At 34.0% G+C, this 25686-nt stretch overlaps 2 protein-coding genes across 5 annotated transcripts; both read right to left on the bottom strand.

Annotated features, from left to right (window-relative positions):
- Nucleotides 1–468: 468 nt before the first annotated feature.
- LOC113697080 (galacturonokinase) lies at nt 469–14578 on the bottom strand. 3 transcript variants are annotated; one of them, XM_027216533.2, is made up of 14 exons: nt 14260–14575; nt 13673–13786; nt 12775–12846; nt 11350–11393; nt 10648–10801; nt 8248–8313; nt 6861–6940; nt 6218–6317; nt 5070–5254; nt 4182–4222; nt 4066–4094; nt 3291–3360; nt 3075–3164; nt 469–987 (listed from the first exon to the last, which is right to left on the bottom strand). In XM_027216533.2, exons 1-14 carry the CDS (start codon nt 14290–14292, stop codon nt 743–745), a joined length of 1323 nt encoding a protein of 440 aa, XP_027072334.1. In that variant the 5' UTR covers nt 14293–14575; the 3' UTR covers nt 469–742. The 3 variants fall into 3 exon arrangements, with proteins under 3 accessions (XP_027072334.1, XP_027072335.1, XP_071911980.1); XM_027216534.2 differs by having other exon boundaries at nt 5070–5245; nt 14260–14573; XM_072055879.1 differs by lacking the exon at nt 469–987 and adding an exon at nt 996–2327 and having other exon boundaries at nt 14260–14578.
- Nucleotides 14579–15881: 1303 nt separating this feature from the next.
- Nucleotides 15882–25075, bottom strand: LOC140009682 (uncharacterized). Of its 2 annotated transcripts, XM_072055878.1 has the most exons (7): nt 20052–25075; nt 18805–19075; nt 18615–18713; nt 18397–18521; nt 17714–17871; nt 17518–17638; nt 15882–16636 (listed from the first exon to the last, which is right to left on the bottom strand). In XM_072055878.1, the coding sequence occupies exons 5-7, from the start codon at nt 17755–17757 to the stop codon at nt 16418–16420; spliced, it is 384 nt and encodes a 127-aa protein (XP_071911979.1). In that variant the 5' UTR covers nt 17758–17871; nt 18397–18521; nt 18615–18713; nt 18805–19075; nt 20052–25075; the 3' UTR covers nt 15882–16417. The 2 variants fall into 2 exon arrangements, 1 of the variants encoding a protein (XP_071911979.1); XR_011817199.1 differs by lacking the exon at nt 18397–18521.
- Nucleotides 25076–25686: the final 611 nt, after the last annotated feature.

Genomic DNA, 25686 nt, shown 5'->3' with positions numbered 1-25686 from the left:
TGAAAGATTTACATGAATTGAGGCCGATGTTCAAGCATGATGATGGTGGTGATGATCTTCTTGTGTCCACAAACTCATGGAAACTCCTATGCAAGGAATAGGAAGAGGCTAAGTACGATTTTGAAATGATTTCCTATTACCATATGTCTTGAAGTTTTCATGGTATCACTTTGGTTTTCTAGTTATTAAGCTAAGGGAAAGAACATTAAGACCTTGGTGTACCTTGTCTGATTTTGGAATATGATACATTCCCCTCACCTCTCTGAAAAGGTGAAATACGCCAGAGACCAAATTCTGTTTTTCTTTCCCCTCACGTCTAAATGGTCCAAGAAACTAAAAATGACAGAATATATCTTGAGGACAAAATAATATGCAAAGAAGATAAAATATGAGACTTGAGAGATAACATCCCAGTCACGGTTTTTCTTTACCTTTTTTTGGGTGGTTTACAGAGTTTTGCCATGCTAGTCGAACAAAATCATTGGATTAGTTTTATATTTCATCTTGGTACACAGTTCATTCATTTGCTAGTATACATGCATTGTAAAAATCTTGAGACAAATCTTACAATTGTTCATTGCTGAACCAATAATGCTCAATTTAATCACCAGGTGAGGCACATTCGTGCCCTCTCTTTATTTCCTTGGGCTACAGACCTGATACAACACCATATTATGCAGTGGTGTCCTTTTCTGGGTACAAAAGAACGGAAGAATGAATCAAATAATAAACGAAGAAGAAGTCATATGACCCTAGCACAATCGCCTGCTTCACATATTATGACTGCCCGTTCTTGGTCGATTTGACTTGCCAACTTTGGCTGGACCTTACGATATTCATTCTTGACGAAAGATGCTGCATCTAATGCGCAGTCTGCATCCACAAATGCAATACAGCAACCACGGAAACCTGCACCACTGAAACGTGCTCCAAAAACTCCAGGAGCCCTCAAAAGTATCTCATACAGTTGTATCAATGGTTCACAACCTGGACAGGAGAGAATAATGAAATTTGTTTCCTTTTCCGTTTCTACCATTTCCTTTAACAGCTAGGCATGACAATAGTGCAAATTATGCATGAGGTACGTGTATGTATAAAGCCATTGATGTTAAGTCCAAAAACAAATCAGTTGATTTGAAGTCAGTCAGCACAACTCAGCTCAATGATAATCAGGAGGTTGAGCAAAACCTCCTTAACAGATTGAGACTCAGAAGGAGCTTATATTTTCATGATTAAGTTTCAAAGATCAATCGCAGGTTCACGCCTCATGACAGGTATTAACCAAGCCCCAAGTGAGTTTGAGGCAAGCTGGCACACTTGCATCTTAGAATGCTTACTCTGACTATTGTCAGATCCAGTTAATCTCATATGTTCCTACAGACTACTAGCTTTTAGAAAATTAGATGCCTATTGATCATGCAACTCTAAGCGAGCATAGCAAACAGAGCGACCAAATCAAGCTGGATATTCATTCCATTGATATAATCTTAAGCATAAAACAAGCCAAACTAGATGATAGAGACTTACATAAGGTACTTGAATCAGTAAAAGCTAGAGTAATGTTTGTTTCTCGCAGAACTTTTCAAATCCTTAAGATTCTTGCAGAATATGAAACATTCAACAAGTCAACATAATCCACATTAAAGAGAAGGAAAACATTTCCAGTGTTAGTAAAGCGCATTAAAATTGCATTGGCCGACACCTGTACTCAATCTCCCCCATGCATTCAGTGAAGATATGAAAACTTTGACCATGTCAAGAAAGAAATCTTGTCTACAACATTTGTATTTAGGTTTGGGAGGGTGGCGGCTGGGGGTGGGGCACTATGTGTTTATTTATTCGCTAATACACTCTCTCTCACTCGCTGACCCCGCTTACTCTTTCTCTCTCACTCACTCACTGCTCAAGAAGCAAATCACTTCTAGTGACCTTTAAACATAATGATTTCACTGTTTTACCTTAAGCTAATTCTGTCAGGATAAAACCATTGTATACTGACTAGTATATAGGACCAAAATAAGAAAATTCTGCAAAAGAAATAAGGTGTCTTGATTACATGAAATAAGAGTGCTTAGTGTACAAGATAAATACAATTAAGAAACACAAATAGAATGCATTTCAGAAATACTAATAAGTTAATTCGACTCAGGTAACACAATACATCAAAAATCAAGAACTGGTTCTTTTGCAAACAATGTTGTGGAATATGATCACTGCACTTAATCATCAAAAATACCAAAAAGAAGGAAATTTGCTTATAGATCATCCAATCAGCTCCAAGATTCTCCCTAATAATTCGATAAAACTTTGATATAATGTGCCAACACCTATAAGATAAAAATTTTCAATAAGAGTTGTGATTTGTAAAGCAGAAAATGTTACTGCATTTCTAGAGAGCAGACAAAATGCGGTCAAAACTGTAGAAAGGGGGGTGGGCTCCAGATAGTCAAAACTCCCCTTTTCTTTTTTGTTATTTTATTTGACTTCAGCCCACGTCAACTAAAATAGAACAAATTCATCCAAATATGCCAAATTTAGGAGTGTCCCAAATCTTTATTTTTCATATCCTCATCCTACAAACAGAGTGTGGCCCCTTAATGTCAAAATGTTAAGGCTATTGTACCATAAAAACCCAACATAGACACTATACATCTACAAAATTATTCATACTTCCATTTTAATAAATTAGGTTTGCAGCAAGCTCCTCTCTAACTTCTAGTAAGCTCACATCTTTCTAAGATTGTCTTCTACATTTGGTGCTAGAAGGTAAATAATCAGGTGTTTAAGAGTCCAGAATACTGTAGAACAACACAAAAACAAGATCTGGCAGTTTGCCTCTTGGTCATAGGAATTCATGGGCAAAACCTACAGTTTTACCTCTAACTTGTAGCAGGTTGTATAACCTTTAATAAAGTCTAGTCCCTTTATGGTAATCTTGTCCTTTACATCGTGTAGATATTGTCACACAATCAACATATTGGAACAAAATAACAAATTCAACTCTAGAAGAGCATACATTTGGATGCTAAATTTAAATTTGGACAAAAACATATATCAACAAAAGCAAATCATACCACTTTCGTAGTTTTTTATCGAACTGAGACCAGATTCTGAGATAAGCTTCCCAAAATCTTTCAGACTGCCAGAAGCCCATGCTTCAACTCCTTCAATCAGAGAAAAGATTTTTAGTAGTCTATCATGAAAAGCAAATTTGAAGGAAATGTTCAAAAGTGGAGATTCAATTACAGCAAAGCATAAGGGTGTTAATGACATGATAGAAAAGGCTGTACCCTTCATAACACGCTTATTTTCTGAAAAGTAGTGTTCTGCTCTTTTTGCCAGACTGGGTTCCAACTTGCTCTGCATAAATTTTTCAACATTCACAGCATGAGATCAAGTGCAGAAGGAAAACCAAGTAGAAAGAACAGCCAAGCTCATTATTTCAGTCAATGCTGCATCAACATGAAGAAGATTTAAATATACAAACACAATAAAATACTATAAGTCACAACAATGCACTTCTAAGTGCGTAGAAAAGAAAAGTTACTGATATAGTTCATAACTTTATTGAGTAATTAAGAGATAGATTCTTTTGCTCTATCCTTGTGCTACCTTGCAATACTTGATGAATGAATGGGACAGGTCATTATGTCTCTATTTGCAGAAGGTCATAGAGTATGCAAGATTTCAACAAATAAATTCATATTGAGCTACATAATAGCAGCAAGAAAGTAACTTCACAAGTTCAGCATCTAATGCAATCAAATGTTTCATAGGATTCACTACATGATCTGAAGCGGCAAATTAAAAAGGTAACAATAGATAATATATCACAATAATCAAAAGAAATGCTGACTTCCAACTCATAAAATATACTATATACAGAAGCCAGAGATCAATAAAAATAGATTTCCATGCTTAAAGCTACAAACACCAGTCCTATTTGTCAAAATGGATATATAAATTTAGAAATAATTACTAAGTCTTTAAACCATTAAAACATGGTTGAGAAATTCTACAGGAGAAATGTAACCTTATTTTAAAAAGCATTGTTTTTAAGCATACCTTGTAAGCCTCATAGATTTCTGGTTGAACTGCACAAACATCAAAAAGAAAAAGAAAAATCTCAGATTCATTACGTAGGCTATAAATGACCAAACAGATATATGAAATTTACTGACCATTGGACAGCAGAGGCTCCAGTCCTTCCTTGCCGGAAGCTCTGTGTAACAGTAAATGAGAGACGAAATGAACATGACAATTATACTTTACTCATCCTTGTAAAACTTTAAAGAAAGAAATAATAAATCCTTAGCTAACATATACATAATGTGTGAAAATTGATATTTCAGCTATTGTCTACATAAACAAATTGACTATTGTCTACATAAATTAAAATCATAGGGTAAAAGAAATGACAAAACTACAAAATATAAAATTAAAACCAGTGAAAAATTCATGAGAAAAACTAAAATCCATCATTTATTAACAACCTTCACTTCCTTTATAAGATACTAGCACTTGTGCAATTGTGCTCTATAGTATAACTCAAATGCTGGCAATTAGCCAATTAGGAGCACAAAAAGCATCATTCGGTTGTGCATCATCCTATAGCTGAAATGGAAGGTAATTTTTTATTAGGAGCAAGACAAAAACAATATAAATCAGTCTTGCTGAAATGGCTGGTAAATTAATTAACTAGAACACAACAATCAAAATACATACGGCATTTGACTAAGTTCTGTTTTTCAACAACTAATGAATGGGATGCTCATCAGAATCCAATATGTTATGCAATTTGATACCCACAATGACATACTACATGAAATCACAAATCACTATCAAAAGTTTCAGCATAAAACTGTCTCTAATTTTGCCTAAGTTGTTTCTTCTAAAGTGCTTCAAAGGTTACAATATGCCAGTATGTTATTCAAATTTTATAAGGTGGCAGCTTAGTTTAGGATTCATAAATTTGGGGGCCTGTAGTTTCAGTCTATTCTAGACACAAATGGGGACAAGTATCATAGAGAATAATGGACCATAGAGAATAATGGATTATTAAATCTTACTGCAATAGAATCCTTGCTGCCTCCTGGCATTCAGTGACTCGACGATTGTATCCAGGATTGGTTGTCAAGGCCTGCTTCAAGCCCGAAGGTGCCAGTAATATCTTATATGAACTCTTCATACTAATCTTCTGGCCATCGAGCAAATTTGGGGGGTGTATGAGCTGGTATTCTTTGGTCTGCACAGACTGTCATAGGTTATAATAAATTTTGCAATAACCAGAATATTAGTAATAAAAGATCTTAAAAGATGAACATGATATACCTCCATCCCAAGTTTAATGGTGTTTTCTTTTATTTTTCCAAAAATAATGTCTACTTTGTTTTTATATGACATGCAATGATATTTTGCATAGTCAAACAAGATAAGGGCCCGTAATTGTTTCACTTCTGAAAACATTAATGTGTCCAATTGCTCCTTAATACTCATCTCTATATAAATTAATGCATTCAATTTAGATGGTGATAGTGCAATCAAAGAGAAATGAAACAAAAGAATGGACAGGAAAAGAAGAAACAGAACAAGAGCACAGACAGAGAAATTAAGAAAGGAAATATAAAGGAGGTTGTAAAGAGGGGGAAAATATGAAATTTTCTAACTTCAAGAAAAACAAAAGCAACCTACTTCCCAGAAGTGTACATGTTTGTAATCCTTAAAATGCTGCAAACTATCTCCCTGTTACTCTATCAAAGCAGTAAGAACAACAAGAAGATAATAAAAATAGTGCGCTATGATCTCAAAGAAGTTTTCTTGGTCCATCAAAGGAAAGCTACCCAGCATGATCACATCCATTAAACATATAGTTATGCACTATTATCATCCAGTCCACACATTATTGCTCCTGTACCAAGTTAAAAGACGTACAATGTTTCACAAAGTCCCATCAATTTAAATAAGCAATAAACAATAGGAAGGAAATGACAAACCAGGAAAAATCATGTCAAAGCTTCAGAACAACATATCAAACTCATTGGAAACAGGGAGAAATTCATGTCAAAGATGCAGAAAAACAATATCTAGGCAATGGAAAAAACTAGGAAAAGTAAATGTCCAAGGTCCCAAACAACAGTAGGCACTAGAAAGGAAGCAATCAAAGGAAGTAACTTCAAAAAACTTAGACACAGAAAATAACTAGAGTTAAGTGATCAACCTTGCAGTTCATACAAGTTAAACAGCCATAGCTTGAAAGCAATATTGCTGATTGATCCAATATTCCATTCCTCAGACCCAAGTATTCATTCTCAATCAGCCTGCATGTGCCAAATGTAGTATTGTAAACTCCGGGAAACAAATGCTTGACACTATACATCTATCATATAAACAATCTTTAGCGAACTATCTTCCATTCATCCAACTCTATGACAAAAATAAAATTCAACCAACTGACCAGTCCTGAGAAAACCTACTATTCTGGTTGATTGCAAACAATCAACCTGTGCACAACCTGTTGGCTTCTGTACCAGCACAAGATTATAGCAGATACGATACATCGGCTGCTAAAATATTCTGGTTTATAAGTTCCTATGCAATAATTTTGTGAATTTGAGAGACCTTGTTATAAAAACTAGAGAGTGTTGGCTGCCTTCTGCTGGTTAGGCATATGCATGTGATGGACTTCCATTTGTATATCATCTAATACTCTTTATAACATGTATCTCGCAGTCCATTAATATCAGACAACTAAGAAAAGACAGTATTTGAACACAATGAGAATTGCTATATCCCACATATTTGCTTACAGGCCTAATACATAAGATGAAGGAAAGAAGAAGATTGACATCAAGGAAGCATACCTATCATACTCAATATTTTCTGTTGGAGAAATTACGAGATTATTTGCATTTTCAAAAGCCATCAAATAAGCTATTCCGACCTGTTAATAATGTAATAGAAAATCAATCAGATAAGATTAAATTAAAGGAAGTTGCAGTATGGATTGAATAATGTAACAAATTTATTACTAAAAAAGGATTTAATCCTTTACCTCTCAATGACAGATTTGAGAAAAATATACGTTGTGGATCCGAATGTCACTTAGAAAGTGAGAAGTTGGATTAAGAAATTGCAAAACATAATTTTTGAATTGGATTAATATTTCCATAAGTATGAGTAAAGAGTCCATGGATGAAGATAGGAGATTAGATTTCGAATTGTAACAAAATCTTCAATTTTTTATTGGTAGGAAAAAAATTGAAGCAAGTAGCTATTGAAAGACAACTTTGGTTCACTAGAGACAGCAACCTATTCTATTCGTTTAGCTCAGTGGAAACAAAATCCCTTTCCTCAGGATCTTCTCAAACAACAAATAGCGTCAATATTTAACTGAACAACTCAGTAGTTACAAAAGATACAGGAATTACTATAATGTGGTTAGTACAGCTTTATTCTCTTCTCCAAAGTACAAAAGAAAAAGCAGATTTAGTATTGGGTATGACTTTATCATCATTATAGCAGCTGGTGTCTAAAGATCACCAGGGAACTTAATTCACATCCTGGATTTGGGTCCTGTTTAAGTAGTAGTCTAAATTGATTTGAGGCTCTGAAGTTCCAACGAAGCGCCTTGTCCAACATTGAATCAACTAAAATCCAAGGATACAGGTCCACTTACACATGAAAGTGATGTAAGAAATCTTAAGAGATTTTTTCCAGGAAACATGAACATACAAAAGTTCAAGTTCCACAAACAATATTTACTACTTGAAAATAATTCCCAGTGGAACATGAATTTTTTAAGAACTTACAAAGAACAAAGTGTCCTTCAAGATTGTAGTAACAGAAGACTACATCCTGATGATGTGGTCTTAGGAAAGAAAGGAATACATCAAAGCACCAATTGTACTAGAAATTTGAGAAATACACAGAAATTATTAAGAGTACGTAAGGGGCTTCTGGAGAGGACTCCAAGGGGCAAATCAGAATGAAGATCTTGATACAACTCACTTCTTTTGCAGTAGAACTAAAATAGGTAGTAAAACAGAAGAGTATGTCAACATGACCAGGACCTTTTTTTTTTGGGGAAAAAAAAGATTGATCACATTCACCACCAAAATATAAGTATATGACAGGACAATCAATTACATAGAAAATGATGAATGACAGCAGGCTTAACTTAAAGAAAGGAATCCACAACATTTTCAAATACAATGCAAGAAATTGACTATAAAAAGAAAGCTAACTTACAGCTGCAGAGGAGCTGAGACCTGAGCTATCAAGACCATCAGAACCACAAATGAACCCAATGATACCCTGCAAAATTGTCATGCTGGTTTCATATTAAAGACAGCTGTATGCAGAACCCCAATAAAAAAAAGTGCTTATCTGTATAGAAGAAACAAGAGAGATTGTCTGCGTAAGAACTAGGCAAAGTGAAAGAGAAGGATCATTCGAACTTAAGTGTATTTGACTTGGTGATTTAGATCATATGGAATTAAATCATACTACATAGGCCATATAAAATTAGCATTGAGTTTGTGAATCATTTCAAACAGATGACATCTTTGAGTTCAAACAACAATCAAATCAAAGTATTTCCAGTTCCCCTCTAAATCACAAATATAATTTAAGATGAGTGAGGAGCGTTTTAGCATAAGTAAGACCAAAGACATGGAAAATAATTTCTCAAACAAGTGGCGAGCTCAGAAGACAGGAAAGAAATCCAGATTCCGGGACAAACCCAAAAAGTCAAATATTCTGTTTTGTGGAACACTGAAGGTCCTTGTGACCTTGTTGAATTTTTTTTTTTTCCAATTTCCTGTCAAAGCATATAGGTTTCTAGGTTAGAATCAAATTCTACACTTCTTCTTTTTGTGATATGATCAAGGTTTTCATTGAAAGTTTATCCTGAGCAAACAGTGCCAGACATATATGACATAATATAACATTTCAAAATTCATTTGAGGTTATAAAGAAAAGATACAAAATAGTGAAAGCGATTTGCGTAAGGGCCTAAAATTACTTTCTAATAATAGGCAATTTCAAGTGCCGTGGCAAGAGGAAGTGCTGAAACTCACTGTTTCTATGACATTACATTATCCAACTAATTTCCTTCAGTTAGATTCAAAGAGGAAAGTACCAGCACGAAAAGATTCAAGCATTCAGTATGAATTAAAGTTGCCAGCAGTGATAATGCATTGCCACCTAGTAGCTAATTGTCAATCAGGAATCATGGATTGGTTACTAGCTTCTTCACTGGTTTCATTTAAACGCATAATTCAGCAAGGTAGAACCCATTTCATGGCTCAAGAGTCTTCAAAAGTTTTGAAGAAAGAAAAATTAGAAGAAGAAAAAAGAGAACTCTACCAGCCAAGAAGATGTCTAAGAAAGCACTTGCATGTCTTCTCTACATTAACCATGTTTAATCCTTTATTCTTTAAACACAATTAACAAAACAATAGAACTTTTAACTTTTAATGCTGCAAATGAGATGAAACAGGAAGGACAAGCTTTGAGTCACAAACACACTAGGGAAATCCTTATCCAGTTGTTTTTTAGAATACGAATGAAACTTAAACTCACTTATCCAGTTGTTTTTTAGAATACGAATGAAACTTAAACTCACACTTTCCAATATCTATATCCAACTAAGTTCCATTGGTACAATGATAAATCTGGTCATCAAAAATGATGTTTTATGCACCCTTAAATCACAGCAGATGATGTTGGCATTCCTAAAAAGGCCAAAGGCACTCCACTTGAAAAATTTTCTCCCTTTCATGACAAAATTGCCCTTGGCTCATTTGGCTTTAACTTCAACCTCTATTGCTCCATAGTCTTCTCGTTAAAATCTTAAAACTGGAACCTAGAGCAATAGTTTGCAGATTTGGTAGAGAAAAGTTCAGTCTATGAATCATCAATCAGTTTTTGTTTCTTTTTTCTCACTAAACTTTGCACCTGATGTCTTACTCTATTGCTTAAAAGTTGACATTTACTTGTTAATTTGCATCTCATAGAATGACAGTTGCATAAATTATACATACGTTACAACATAATCAAACCTTGATTTTTATGGTAAGTGAAGAGAGGGAAGACAATTGCCTAAGCGAAAGCTTAAACGTAAGCAAGAAGAACTCATTGGATTCTTACTTTGCTTTTGCAGAAGTACATGATTTTTCAAAATCAAAAGAGAGTTTATGCACCAATTGCTATGAAAAGACGTGAGAGTTGTAGGGGAAGAAATTCTTGGCTACTAATGGAGCATTGCCTAATCGATTCTGTGGGAATAGGTGGTCATTTAATTGTCTTTGAGGGTAGTTTTGTCATAAAAGGGAGAAAAATCTCATTTATGGAGTGCCTCAAGCCTTTGAGGAGTGCTGATGTCATTACTCTAAATTATGTATCTATCAATGAGGCTTAGATTGTCCTTAAAGGAGTACATCTTTCCACATGTCAGCACCCATCTTTTCCTAGAAAAAATCGAACATTATGGAACTCATTGTTTCCCCTTAGCTTCCACCAAAGATTATTGACCATCTTGCAGAAACTCAACCAAACATGCAGATCCCGATCAGTTTCTTAAAAACTACGTTAAATGACTCAGTTCAGACACATTTTAAATCCATGAAAAAGGACAGAATCAGTAACCTTTCTCAGGAAGTTTCCTCTCTTTTGCAAGGCATAGAGCGCACCCCTGGCATAACTTCCCCAGTTACATTCTTCCTCCGATTTGGATGAGTTCATTACTGGAATTGTATTATTTGAACCATTATTGAACTTTGGAAGCTGGATTTCATCAATTCTGAAAATTAATAATTAGTGCATTAGTCATTTCATGGAAACATACGTATATAAAACTTATTTTGACTGGAAGAAATATGGGCTTCATGTCTACAATAACAAGTGTAAGACTTTGTATGTAGACTAATCAACAACTAGGCAACTGTCTAGGATCTTTAGTCCCAGAAAGCTTTTTCTTTATTGGACGACATCATCATTCAAGAAACAGATGAAGAAAGATTTTTTACCAATTCCTGGACATAAAATCAATACCTCAGAATCCCTACCTGCACATAAAGAATCTTTAATAGACCGCTGGTATATATTTTACAAGGCCAAGACCTGATTATATTGATTGACCTCAACACCAAGATGGAACTCAAGTATTTCATATTACCATGGGAAAATGAAAACTAAGACGAGCGTAATCAGCATTATCCTGCAGAATCGATCTCCCTGTATTATGCACAACTTACCTATGAAAAAATAGACAAGAAATTGATGATTAAATACATTTCAGCTCAATCATGGAAAGTGATCCTCTGCAATGAAGTCATTCAAATTTTCAACCTGAACTTAACTTCCCCTTGGAACTGCCCTGATGAGAGTACGACCTACAAAAGAAGTTTCAGCAACCGTCAAAAAAAGAGAATGGTTCAAATTAAGTAATTAGTAACTCAGTTATGCTCCACTAATTTGGTACATATGCTAGCTAGCACATCTATCTCTCAAACATCAGCATAGAAAAGATTTGCACTATAGTGGCAGAAGGAAAGGAAGAAAGCTTCTCCCTTGCTTCCAACTGCTAAGACATAAGACAATCTAAAAGTTCTTTTTCCTAAAAGAAGATGAAAGGGGCTATTGCTGTTTAAAAAGAGAGAAAGAAGGACAAAAAAAAGAAAGAAAAGTAAAGATAGGTAATACTAAAAATCGAGAAATGTAATCCAACCTGCCCAAATGGCGTTTAAAATTCAATTGGACTGTAACCTGATCTCATTAGAGTTAAATTTAACTCAACAATCATTTGACTCCAGAAAAGATAAAAACGTGGCTTTACGTATCGAGGATTAGCTGAGAAGGTGATTAACAAGTGATATCCAGGAGCAGCCAAGTGACATAGGACCTCTTCTTAAAACCAGGAGACTCAATTTAGGTAAAAAAAAAAAGGTGACACTCAAATCAACTCTCACCGCATTTCAAGGCCTATACATGAATAAATCTTCCATCTACAGAGCTTGAAATGCAAACAAACGACAAATTGTCTGAACTTCATTTCTATATTGTCCCTCAGTACTACCTTAGCTTCTTGGTACATTAACTGGGCCCCATTAAGCCCTGGTTCCACTCGTAAGCCCTCCCCTTGCCCGTTCCCCTTGTAATGCTTAGAGTCTTCATTGAACTGAGATATGAAACCAGAACTATATTTTCACATTTGTTTTTAATGTCCTCAATGGTTATACCCACAAGGTCATCTGCATGTAGTTCTTTAATCTTCAAGGAATGGTCTACCATGTTTGAAACTTACTCTCAAAGCTGCACGATTTTTGTCAAAGCCATTTAACCCGTTACACAAGAGAGATTTACCTTGTTACACTGTACACCACTAGCAACTCATAAACTTGGACCTGTTACCTGCGGTTTAAACTAATAAACTTACCTGGTCAAACAATTATAGGATTTTGATCAAGGGGAAACTTATATTCACCTAATATTTATAAATGGTTAAATTACAGGACTTCAACATTAGTAACTGCAGGAAATTAATGACATGTCTGTCTAATGATCAAGTCTATGTTAGTGTATATGAATTATTCTCCTTTACGAACTACCTAGCACTTTTTTTTATTGTTTAATGTAAAAAAAAGGTTTCTCTGTCCCAGTACCCAAATATGTGCTCAAAACAAATTTATAGAAGTAAAAGAAAGCATCAAGCCAAATGGTACATGAGTCTGGTCAGAAGTTCAAATACCAAGTCTGCATGTGACACAATCATACCTGAGAATCATCAGAAGGAACAAAACCAAGCAGAATGCCCTTATTTATTGTCATAGCAGAAACTGTTCCACCCTGTTAGATAAAATTATTCACAGATTATCAAATTGTTGACTAAAATTTTAATTAGCATACTTAGTACAATCAGTAAGTTAATTAAAAAGTGCAAGAGAAAAGTTAAAAATCAGATATACAAGTTTTATAGGAGTCTAGGGCATTAATGGATTCTTTACGTAATCAAAACCAACATGTGACATTTTGCAAAATGGTACCAGATGCATAAGTCAACTCAAAATTCAGCAATTGGATATATTCTCATTTCCGTTCCTTTTGCCTTGCAGATAGGGGTAAGGGGAGGGTGGGGTTTAGACTGGGAAATGGCTAGCCAAGTGAGGCCATAGATGCATAATTCCAAGCAGTCATTGCCAAAACCATCATTTGGTCATATGAATCTACCAATGGAACTCATAGAAGCTAAAAGTCATCTTCAGCACACAAGCAAGTGAGCAACACCTCTTGTGATATCATGGAAAGGGAAGCTCAATGCAGGCTATGTCCATATACAGCCAGAAATATGCTAATTCCATGTGTTCAATTCATGACTGACACAACCTGATGAAGCAACACCAATGTGAAAAGGCTTAGGCCAGCTACTTTTATACGTCAACCACATGACCTGCATAGCACAAAACAACCTTGCCATTGAAGAATGGCAAAGTCCCTTCACCATAACCACCCCTAAAGCTTTTAATTGCACATTTGTTATGCTTTTAAAAGCATGTCGCGATAGTTCAGTGACCGCAACATCTTCTCTACAAAACTCTCTTAAACTGATCCCTAACCGTCTAGGCCAAGAATCCAAGAAAAATCGAGCATGTAAAAGGAAGAATTGTGGACTCACCTGATGATCAATGTGAGCTCCCAAAGGACAAATCCGGTATGGAGATACGACAAATCTAACCTCTTTGGCATCTCCACCAGACATCTGAGCAACCTTCTCTCTCATTCCATCCAACTGCATTATTAATTTCATTGACAAACTGGTAGAAAATTTCAAAGAAAAGACAACATTGCAACACCAAACTTCAATGCACCGACACTTTTTCAGCATCACCAGAAACATTTATAGACATCTTAGCAACCTTCTCTCTCATTCCATCCAACCGCATTATTAATTTCATTAACAAACTGGTAGAAAATTTCAAAGAAAAGACAACATTGCAACACCAAACTTCAATGCACCAACACTTTTTCACCATCACCAGAAACATTTATAGACATTTAAAATGGGAAAAAATCATTTGCATATCATTACAAAATCCCATTTGCATATCAGGATAAAATCATTCAAAGAATTGAACCCACATTACCATTTTTACTCAATCAGCTACAGATGACCATTATACTAAAATCTTTCAATCAAAACACAATGAATAACAATATGTCAAACACAAACCACAATATGAAAAAAAAAAGGCCCAGAATTACCTCCGACTGAGAAGGCCAAGACATCCCATCCATCTTTCAAGATTTGATTCTTTTTTCTTTTATAACTCTTCACGTGATTGTCCAATATGATTGCTTATTTAAAATGGGATGTCTTGGAAATATACGGATATAAACTGTAAAAAGTGTATGTTAAGAAATATGAGTGCAGTTTAAGAAAAAGAAATGGGCACCATAATCATTGTGATTGTGGTGCGGTTGAAATGAACCGGGAAAGACTTGTCGGTTGAGAAGTCATGATCGTATGAGAGCACCCTCATGGTTGGAACAGTAAGATTTATTATTATCTAAGTATCTTATTTTTCATTCTTATTCTTTTTTTTTGTCGAAACGGTAGGATCATTCTTATCCAGTTATCTCTATTATTATGATCTTATTTATTACCTACAAAATCACAAGTCAAACCTGGAGACTTTGTCAAACCAGGAGACTTTTGCAAACTAATTCAATTAGGATTAGGATGACAACGGGACGGTTTGGAAGGTATATAATAGTCTTTCCGAATCCACCACCCCTTTCCGATTTGTCCCTTATTACACAAGTTTTCCATCATCATTTCATCCCACTCTACGCCCCACTCCACTATCCACGTAAGCAATTATTATATGTTTTATTTTTTTCATTTAACTTTATTTTTTTAATTATAAATCTTATATATACTAGAAGTTCAGACGCTATCACTATTGAATTCATAACGCATGTGAAAAATTAGATTTCAAGTTCAAATTTTATATAATTATTATTCATCTAATATTGACAGTGTATAGACTGTCAATGTAAGAAAAATAATTTTATTTTTTAAGTATATTGTGCTAATAACAAATATAATAATCATTCTTTTGAAACTTTAGCCAAAAATTAAACATGAAATCAAGTTTACAAATCAATTTGTTGCTATCTTGGTTGTTTTTATTTTGTCTCTCTGTTTTTATATAATGGAACAAGAAAAGAGCTAAACAATACAGCGGATAATTGTATAAATGTGTCCTCTTCCTCTTATACCTCAATCGACAAGTGAATCGTTAATTTGTAGTTCATGATCCAATCGATTCAACTATCTAGGTCAAAGGTTTAATTTTTTTAAATTTATTTTAATGTTGAATAACTTGGATTGGAGTAAAGTTAAAAAATAAAAAGGAAATTTGGGTGGAAATAGGTTCAACAGCCTAATTTTTACCAATTTTCACCGATTTGTCACTATTGGAATCTTTCGCACGACATTAGAGATATTAATCTGAGGAAATTATTTATTTATTAAAGGTAATGAAGTTTGCAATTATTGCACCAAACAGAGTATAAGATTATCACGTGGGAACAATGTACTTGGGCCACGTGGCAAAAGGTTGAATGGAGGGCCTTTTAACGAGTCCTAGGATGGAAATCGCCCTTTTTATTCTTATGTAAAAGACTGAGAGGTTTTCGGCTGTGCTAAGCACAGCAGCCCCCTATAATCTGTTGTCATATATTTTCGTATAAGATAAGATTAACAGTAATGTTTGTGAAATAGCATTCTTATAATCATAAATTACCAATCAAGCATGTGTCTAACAAATAAGACTAAACAAAACCAGGAAACCGTCTCTGTTGCAAAAGATAAGAGAAGATGACAAAAGATTGGCAAGTAGTTTTACAAACAGTTTGACATCTTCAAGTGCAAGTCAATCTTACAGAGATGGGAGATGACATGTTGATTGCCTAATATAAAGTGAATGATAAGTTACAATTACAAAATATCATATATTGAGATCCATTAAGTTGCACAAAAGAATAGTTTTTTAATGGATGTCAATATTGTGTCAAAAGATGCAAGATTAGCAATTCAGCTGTAAAGTGCTTCAAAATTAGCAAGATTAGCAATTCAAAAGGCTTCAAGCAAGTTCAGAGTTCATCATCACGCTGCTTCTTCAAAGGACTTCCAGGTGCAATATTAGTTGGAGCAAAAGTTGAGAATGCATTGGTGGATAGTGAGGCAGATGTATCAACTTCAACAGAATTTGAACCAATTTCAGGAGGCACACTTCCAAAAACCAAGGCTCTCTTTGCTATGGCCACTAGAGGCGGCATTTTGTTTGCAGTAGCAGAAGATTCAGCAATGGTAACAAATAGTTTTTTGGTTGATCGACTGAAAAATTCATTCTTCTTAGCAGACTGCAGGAGCATGAAGGTCTGGAATTTTTTCATTCGTTTCTACAGTCGTGATTGCTATTGGAATGTGAGCTAATTTCTCAGTAGTGTATGCCTTGACAATACTATACTTGCCTTCCTTCTGGCCTTGATAATCTGCCTCATAGTAGCGGATGAGACACACAATCGAATATTTTTCGATTGCAGATGCTAGTTTAGGAGAAAAGTTAAGCTCCTGCAATTTTTTGTTTTAAAGTATAAATAATTATTGAGGGTATCCTGAAACATTATCTATTTGTTTGGAAGTAGAAGTTCTTATTGTAGATTTTGACTTGGGCAATGATATGCAAATTACAAGTAACTTCATATTGTGCAAAAAGAATTGGATCCCAAGCATAAGTTATGGAAGGAAAAAAAGAATGGATATAGCCCAATTTCAGAGCATTCATTCTATATGTACTGGTCCCGGAAAAATAATATAAGACAAATGAAACAACTTTAAAACAAAGCTAAAATCAAATGGATATATTGTTTGATCAAAGCTGGAGAATAAACTAAGTCATAAAGAGCAGTGATGAACTTCTTTTTTTGAAAAAAAAAATCTTCAACTAAACACATAATATACTACTAATTTGAAGTACAAACAAATCATTAATATATTTCGTACTTGATTTTTTTAAAATTTTGTACATAGTCATTCTAATGATTATAGTCACTACACTTTTACATGGTGAGAGCAGCATTTATATCCAAGAAAAGAAGCATAAAAATCAGAATATTAGTTAGTTATTACTTGTTCTAATACTCAAACAATGATATAAGAATAGATACTCGTACTTTGTTGATAAAGTTAAGCCCAGGCTAGCATTTAGTTTGTTACTTGGTCATTATTAGCTATATGCGATAAACCTATTAGTTGTGATTGTTCTTTGTTTGATAATATTCATGAAGACTGGAGTTCCACAAGCCAAGCATTTCAAACAAGAATAGATGAAGTCTATGAAGGGAAAAAAAGAATCGACAACATTAAGCAAGACGTATTAAGATGCTAGTTGTATTATCATGCAAGAGTTAAACTTGTAGTAGAAATTTGTGTTAGCAAGATTGTTAGCTTACCTCATTATGAGCTTCCCAGAATTGAACAGTTGTAAATGGTATAAGCTTCTCAACATCAAGGCCAAAGATAACAGTGTTTATGGAGCCTGTACCGTCATCCACAGCAATTCCAATTCGGGTCCTAATACACATTGAGAACAAAACATGATATTCTAATTTTTCATTATATGAGAGCGAAACTTAATTTGGTAATTACCTTGCTACAACTTTGCTCTCTTCTTTGCAAGATGGGCATCTCATATCCCATCCCACATCAACATTGATAGCCCTTTGGCAGCTCTCACATGCTTCAAACCAGAATTTTTGCTATCCAAGGGTCAACTTGGTTTTTCCTGTTATCCAAGTTGTTTTCGCCTAATAGATGTTTTTTGAACAGAAAGAAGAATACCTAAGTTTTGCATTATTTTGGATATCTAAAACATATAAATCAGGTTATAAACAAAAAAGGAGGTTACATCTTTGAGTGTGTTAAGTGCATTAGCTACACTGATCACATCATTAACACTTGGAGGTGGTAGCAGCCTAGATGAATCTTTGTATGCCATTTGTTGAATCAACTCTACAATTTCTTTTTTATTTGTATTATACCTATACAAAAAATCAATGCAGTGGACCATAAGATGTCAAAGGGATCTGTAAGAGTTGCACTAAAATGGTCGAAGAACATACAGACCATTCTTTGAGTGCATTTGCTTTAGAAGTGGGAGGAACAATCAGAAGGCCACTCCTAGGCTTGGTTGTTAGGGATAAGTCTAATAATAAAAGTAATAGTTTATGTTAAGTAATAGAGCAATTTTAGGATAGTGATTGGCTAAGTTATTCTAACTGGATGACTATCATAGAAGTATGAGGTGTTAAAAGTACATTAACTTCACTTACAATTAAAAGTTGTGATTTTCAGCTTCATGCCAATGATAATATTGGCATTCCCAATGTTGTTTGCAAGTTGTGTTTCTTGATTTTGTTCAAACTCATTCCAAAGAATAAGAAGCATTGGCCTTTTCCTTTACAAAGAAGGGGGAAAATAGGAAAAAATGTGAATGCAACAGTTTTATGAATTGAATAGAAATATTAAAAGTAAGGTTTATATAACTAACTCTTCATTCACAACAATGAAGTCTCCTGTGGTAGAGCCGCTATTCTGTTCCTTTGTCACAAATGCATTGACAACAATAGCCTGTAAATCTTTGTACAAACTAAAAGAGAAGAGGTTAGCTGTGTTTCAATAATAAAGGAACTATGAAAATGAATTTATATTTCGATTAGTAAAGCATGGATATAACTTACTCTGAACATTTTCCGTGTCTGCGAACCTAAAGAGGTCCTCAAATTTGGTGAATTCAAAAGTGCATGGTAGCATTGGTGGATTTGGCTCCACATACTTTTCAACTAATGTCTTGTTATGAATTACCCATGAGAAGTGATAGTCGCTAATTTTATACTTTGCATCCTGTTTTTTGACAGTCCCACTAGTGATATAGTATCGCTTAAAGGGCTACAGCAGATTAGCAAAGTAACGAATGTCGTTCCCATAAATGACTGTTGAAACCTTAGTCCCCTGTTCACAGAAAAAACCAAGCTAGGCAATATTAACCAAAAGGCTAAAACAGAACATTCAAGGTAAGAAACATACAACAGCAAGTATGTAGAGTTTTTTTTTTTTTTTTTGGGAGGGAGAGGGGGAAGAAAACATATAACAACAATGTTTGAGTTGCAAGAAGCCAATCAATAAGAATAACCATAGACATGTATGAAGAAAAATAGTAGAAAAATCACAAAAGAATTAGACAATTAAACAATAATTCTTTGGAAGCAGGCAAATTTCATTAATATCAGCTGTAAACTACCCTTTGATTTGTCATAGAAGTAATTAATGTTATCAAAAGACTGCTATCCTTTGCTTCAATTTTCCTTAAAGTCAAAAAATGCATTTCAGATGCAGGGATATGTAACAGGAGAAAACACAGCACTTTTCAAAGGATTTGAAATATCAAAAATCTCCATGAAGTTGAGTGGATGTCATTTACAAGTATATAAAACCTAATGTATAGATACTTTAGTAGCTACTGGTCCTGTTAGCAGTAGAAATTTTCCAAATTCTTTTCCTCCTTGAAAATTTCATTTTTTGGGAGGTAAGCAATAGAATTTTCGTATGTCCTCTATACTTTGTTTCATCCATTGAATGCAAATTGAGACACTCAAATGCACCCAAGCTGTAACATTTTCAAATCACTATCTATGATCTCTCATGTAGAAGGTTATACTGATTAGGCATGTATCATTGGTTAATAGTAAATATTGGAATATTGTAAGGCAGATTCATGTAAGCTAAATCAGAACTTCACTATAGTCAATTTGAAAGCGTTGCTATTTTAAGTTCCAATGAAACGATATTACCCAAGAAATATAAAAAGAAACCAATATTAAAAAGTAATTAGTTGAAAATTAAGTTGCACAAAAGAAAATTAACAATCTGGACATCTTGATGATTTAGGAAACGTTAAATTGCTAAGATTAGCTTCAGTTTATATTACCTCAGAATCTGTTAAGACGAAACACTGAAATCTGACAAGCGGTGATCCATTACTGGTTAACACATACGATTTCTCAACAACTTGCACAAGCACTGTCCACCTTTTCATCTTGTCTTGGACTTCATGCACTGAAAGGCATCTCCTTGCCATTGTTATTTACAATAATAAGAAAGACATATAATTAGTTTTCAAGTTAAAAGAGAAGAAATTCTGGAACATTCAGCAAAACTGAAACTAAATCACAGAACGACATATTTACTTGGCAGCTATGCTAGAAGTTTCAAGAACTTCTCTACATACAATTTTTTTTGTCTGATCTATTCTAGGTTTGTCAAAAAATGGAGGTTTAATGAGCATTTTGACTTGAGAAGCCATTCTTGCTCATGATAATGCAACATAGAGCTGCCCATGGGAAAACACTGATTCCTTTAAGTAGATACCAACATAATCCAGTGTTTGTCCTTGAGCTTTGTTTATTGTCATGGCAAAGCACAAGAAAATTCGAAACTAAGTTCTTGTATATGGAATAGGATATTATTCATCAGTTGGAGATTGTATGGGAATTCTATGAATGAACACATCTTTTCCAGCAAAATCTCCCACAACTATTTGAGCATGAATGACATGTTTGCTCAAACTTTTACAAATTAATCTTGTTCCATTGCAAAGACGGTCTAGGTTTCTAAGCAATATCATAGGAACACCAGGTTTCAAGATTAGTCTATATGGCGGAAGGCCACTGGGAGATAATGTGTTTAAAAAATCTTCATATTGAACTTGATTGTTTGGATTCAAAACTCGATCAAAACTCAGATATTCTACTGTTGTGCCTTGGAATTTTTCAATTAAGATGTCATTCACTTCATCCACAAAGTGATTCTTTGTGGTGAGGATTGTTCGATTTAATGGCAAGGTAGGATTTTCTAATCTATGTTGAATGTGGGGATAAACCATATCTTATCAGATCATGAAGTGATGCATTTTGTGAACCATTGCTAACTAAAATAGAAGAAGGCAGTTGTATGAGACTATTGTCTTCAACTAATTCAGTGCCATCGCCAACCCTTGATAAGAAATCAATGAATGAGTGATCAAATCGAGCCCTCATGTTTTGTGTGAGCTCTAAGTTTTCAAGAGTTGGCCAAATAGGGAAATTAATCAAAGAAGCAACAACGGTTTCAGATTGGCTTCCCTTACGAACCACTGGAAAGGTTTGCCTGAAATCACCCTCAAGAACAATCATTTTCCCACCAAAGATCTTATCTGAATTCATAAGATCTCTAAGAAAATCAATTAGAGCTTCAATCGCAGATTCTTGCACATTGGAGCCTCTTCCCAAATAATTAATTTGCATTCCTTAATCATACCTGCCAAACTGCTTTGTTTACTAATTTTGTATGCTCTACCCTCTGAGGTATCAATTGGTATTTTAAACTGAGAGTGAGCGGTTCTACCTCTAGGTAGTATTGATGCAGCAATACCTGATGTGGCTATCGCTAATGCTATATAACCCTTTGACCTAATATCAACCAACAAAGCTCTATAAAGAAAAGATTTTCCAGTTCCACCAGGGCCATCAACAAAAAATACACCACTCTTATTTTCATAAATTCTTTTAAATATAACTTCAAATGCATGCCTCTGATTTTGATTAAGTAAAGAAATCACATTTAAGTCCTCTTTAAGGACTTTTATGCTTTTTTCAACCAATACCTCTCTTGTTTGGTTCTCTATATCTGAGAATAAGAAATTATTAGGAAGTAAGCCAAATGAAGCTATATTTTTTTCCATTGACTGTAGAAAACCATTTATTTGCTCTAAAACTTTTCTTTTGATTTCTCTAGGAGACAAATCTGTATTTCTCATGAAATCTTCGGACATGACAGCCTCAAATTTTGTCCATAGCTATTTGGGGTTATTAGGACAGGAGTAAACTAATAGCATAGCAAAAAGTCGTCTCATTTCATAAGCCATATGAAATAGAGACGCTTCTTGTAGACAAATTTCTTGGCTATTATCATCCTCAAGTAAGCTGCGCAAAAGAGCTGCCTCACGAAAGGTGATGACTTGCACTCCATTGTGAGTCATTAAGTCTTCAAAAGACTTTGGACCATGGACTTTAGACAAAAGAAGCCTGAGGTAATATCTTTCTCCCTCAAATGGATGAGATGTATTTATTCAACCTACAGAATCTCCCTTATCTCTAATTTTCCAGCGTTTTGCGTCAGCTAACCATACAAAATGGTCTGGAAATTGAGCATATGTGCAATTTAGCTCTTGTGTAACTGAATCTGTTCTATTCATATAGAAAAATTCAATTAGCATTGTCTTCCTATTTCTTGGATTTTTTACTTTGTTATTTAAATTTCATGCTTCTTGAAGTGAATTGGCTCAAAATTTGGAAGGTGCAGCTGTAGGTGAATGACAACTGATTTTATTTTTCTCATGAAAAATTGAAATAGCCTCCAAACAGCCTCAAGTGGCGAAACCCACCGAGCTACTTGATATTGCTGAATTTCATCAATCTGATTGTTTGGACTATCATAATTGATATGGAAACTAATTCAATCATGGTCTTTACAGATATACTTGTAAATGTATTTGACAAACTAAATTGTTGAGCAGATCTCAACATTAATGTGACAATTGAACTTAACAAGTAAATATGCATTATAAGGGACGATCCATCTATTATCAAACTTTTGTTTTTTGACTTTGATTTTAACACCATTGTTCCTTCTTCAATATTTTGGATAGGAATCTAGTGTCTGGATTGTTTGCTCAAAGAACTCTTTTGGATAAGAATTTTTACGGTAGCCATGCTTAGTCATGCAAACATTTGATGGGTTTAACACACCACAAGGGCCATGCATCATGTGCTTTTTAACCATCCTGTACAAATGTGGATATTTTATTTTATCTGGAATTTCTGCACTAATAATTTTATCATATTCATCATGGATGAACATTTTGTGTTGATGCTTTAAGATTAAAAGAAAATGAGCATGTGGTAGGCCTCTTTTTTGAAATTCTATCACATAAGTATAGGTTGCCACTTCTCCAAAAATATTTTTCTTTAAACGCTTATTCTTTAATTCTTCTAGTTTAGCACGAAAGCTTACAACCAAATCTGATTGATTTTGGGCTTCCTCTGTTGGCAGTAAATGTTCTTTTATTTCTGGCAAATTGGGATTGCAAGTCATAATCAAGAATATGTCCGGCTTGCCAAATTTTTGGACCAAACCAAGGTCATTGTATTTATGTATTTTCTTCTCATATTTCTTGGTACCCCAGTAAAGCTAGCTGGTAAAAATACTTTTTGGCCGATATTTGCTGTTCGGACTTCACCAACACCTATTAAGTCTACCATGCCTTGTAAGAATTTTTTTCTAAATTCCTCTTGCTGGGTTCTTAAATAATCTAATCTTTGTCATTCAAGTTTAACATACATATCAACAACATATTGCTGAAACAGCCTACCAAAGTGCAATAAGAAAGATTCATCATCATTTCTCATTTGCAATTTATAGGCATAGTATTCATGGATGGAAATGAAATCAAGATCGCCATCTATTCCTGCCATTACTGGTTGAAGGAATTTAGAAAAAAGGTTAATGAGGCTGGCATTGTAAAGTTAATTGAACACAGGTGGAAAAGATTTATTCTATTTACAATCTTGTTCCATCTGTATTAACTCTTCGACAATAGAAGCATTCATTGGAGAAATAAAAATTTGAGCATCTTTTTTCCTAGTCTTTTTATTTGTGCAGCTTTTTTCCTTGTTTTTTAATCCCTTGATGCCAACCAGGTTCACTAAAAGGAAGCAAAAGAGGATATTGGAGAGGGTCATGACAGCCATAGTAATACTTGATATTATGTGAATAGCCACCATGGATGTACATTCGAATATCTCGATGGCTTGTTTCTCCATTTTTTTCTCCTTCTATCCATAAAGCAGCAACTTGAGACACTGTAGGTTTATTAAATACCCTTTGGTCTAAACCAGAGTGTGTTCGCAAAACAATGCGATATGTGTCAAGGTTATGAACTTCCTTTAAGCCGCAAAAGAATCTAGCATAAGGATTTTGCTACATGACATTCATGATTTTCTGGTAAATACTCTCAATTAATCTTGGGTAGGCATTTAAATGATTTGCTAATTCATTTTCACTATCATGAAAATGGAACTGCAAAATTTTTGAGGTCTTTAAATTATTGATGAAATGATAAACCTGATCTTGCACTCTAAAAGTATATATGCCTTTATTTCTCTTAACCAAATTTTTATCACATTTTACTCCAAAAGGAAGTGAAAGCAAAGATGTTATTAATTGTTCTAATACAGGTCCTAAACAGCTGAGCTTCCTTAGATGATGAGGTAAGAAGTTCTTTTAGAATAGTTGGGATTGAATTTTTAGTTCAAACAATATCCCCATTAGAACAACAGAAATTTGCTATTTCATCAGCAAATTTTTTTTACACCACAATGGGGACAGTTTGGTTGGCGAGGAAGCAGATTGGCAGCAGCAAGAATGTGATTTAAGACCTCCCGACCTATTTTTGGCTTTCTTGCTATAATCGACAAGAAAAAGATATTTAGTTATTCATTTTGTCCAGCACAGGCCAACAGAGATTAAAAAACTGAAGCTAGTAAGACATTAAAAAGTTGACAAAACCTGTATGCTTTCTCTTAGGCTTTAATTGGCTTGGTTGGGGTATGTCTCTATCTATTCCTTCTAGGGGTGTGCATCGAATTGGAATTCGGTAATTTGGAAGTTTGAATTCAAAATTTTGGTATAGGAATTACCAACCGATTTCGATTTTGAATTCACCAGTTCCGATTTCGATTTCGATTCCGAATTCAATTTGAAATTCTGTAAATTCCGAATTCACCAAATTCATAAACCTTTTTTCCCTTTTTTTTTCTTTTTTGTTAGATGTATTGTTATATAATATAAATTTTATATTACATATATTATAAAAAATATTATTATGTATAAATATATTATTAAAATATTATTATATACATAAATATATATTAATATACATATTATAAAATGAAATTGAAATAAAAAATATTATTATATATATAAATAAATAAATATTAATATATATATATTATAAAACGAAATTGAAATTTCGATTTCGATTTCCGATTTCAGTGTCGAATTCCGAATTACTGATTTCAAAAATTTCGAATTCAATTTGAATTCGGTTAGTAAATCGAAATTTTTTGATTTTGCACACCCCTAATTCCTTCAGTGTTTGCTACTGAAATTGGATAGAACATAGTATAAGTTAAACAAAAAGGCTAAGGTGTGGGAGGTTAAATGTTTTCATACCATATTAAAGGTTTGGAAAACACTGTTTGTAAAAGGATAATCATTCCAGCAGCCAAGTGAATTGTTGCAAATATGAAAGGTCGTGAAAAATGTATAAAATTAATTTTATAGTTTATAAAATGACAAGTTAGAGTATATGATTTAATTGTAAAATTGAAGTCATAGGAAACTCAAGTTTAGGAAAATGGCTTTAAAAAAATGAGTTTAAAATATAATTGTAGGCAATGAAATTTTAATTAATTCTTAAAATTACCATTGGTCTATAAAATATTTTTATCCAATCGGATATTGCC

This window comes from Coffea arabica, chromosome 6e, assembly GCF_036785885.1.
Source record: "Coffea arabica cultivar ET-39 chromosome 6e, Coffea Arabica ET-39 HiFi, whole genome shotgun sequence".
Taxonomy (NCBI): Eukaryota; Viridiplantae; Streptophyta; class Magnoliopsida; order Gentianales; family Rubiaceae; genus Coffea; species Coffea arabica.
This window is presented reverse-complemented; position numbering and strand designations above follow the sequence as displayed.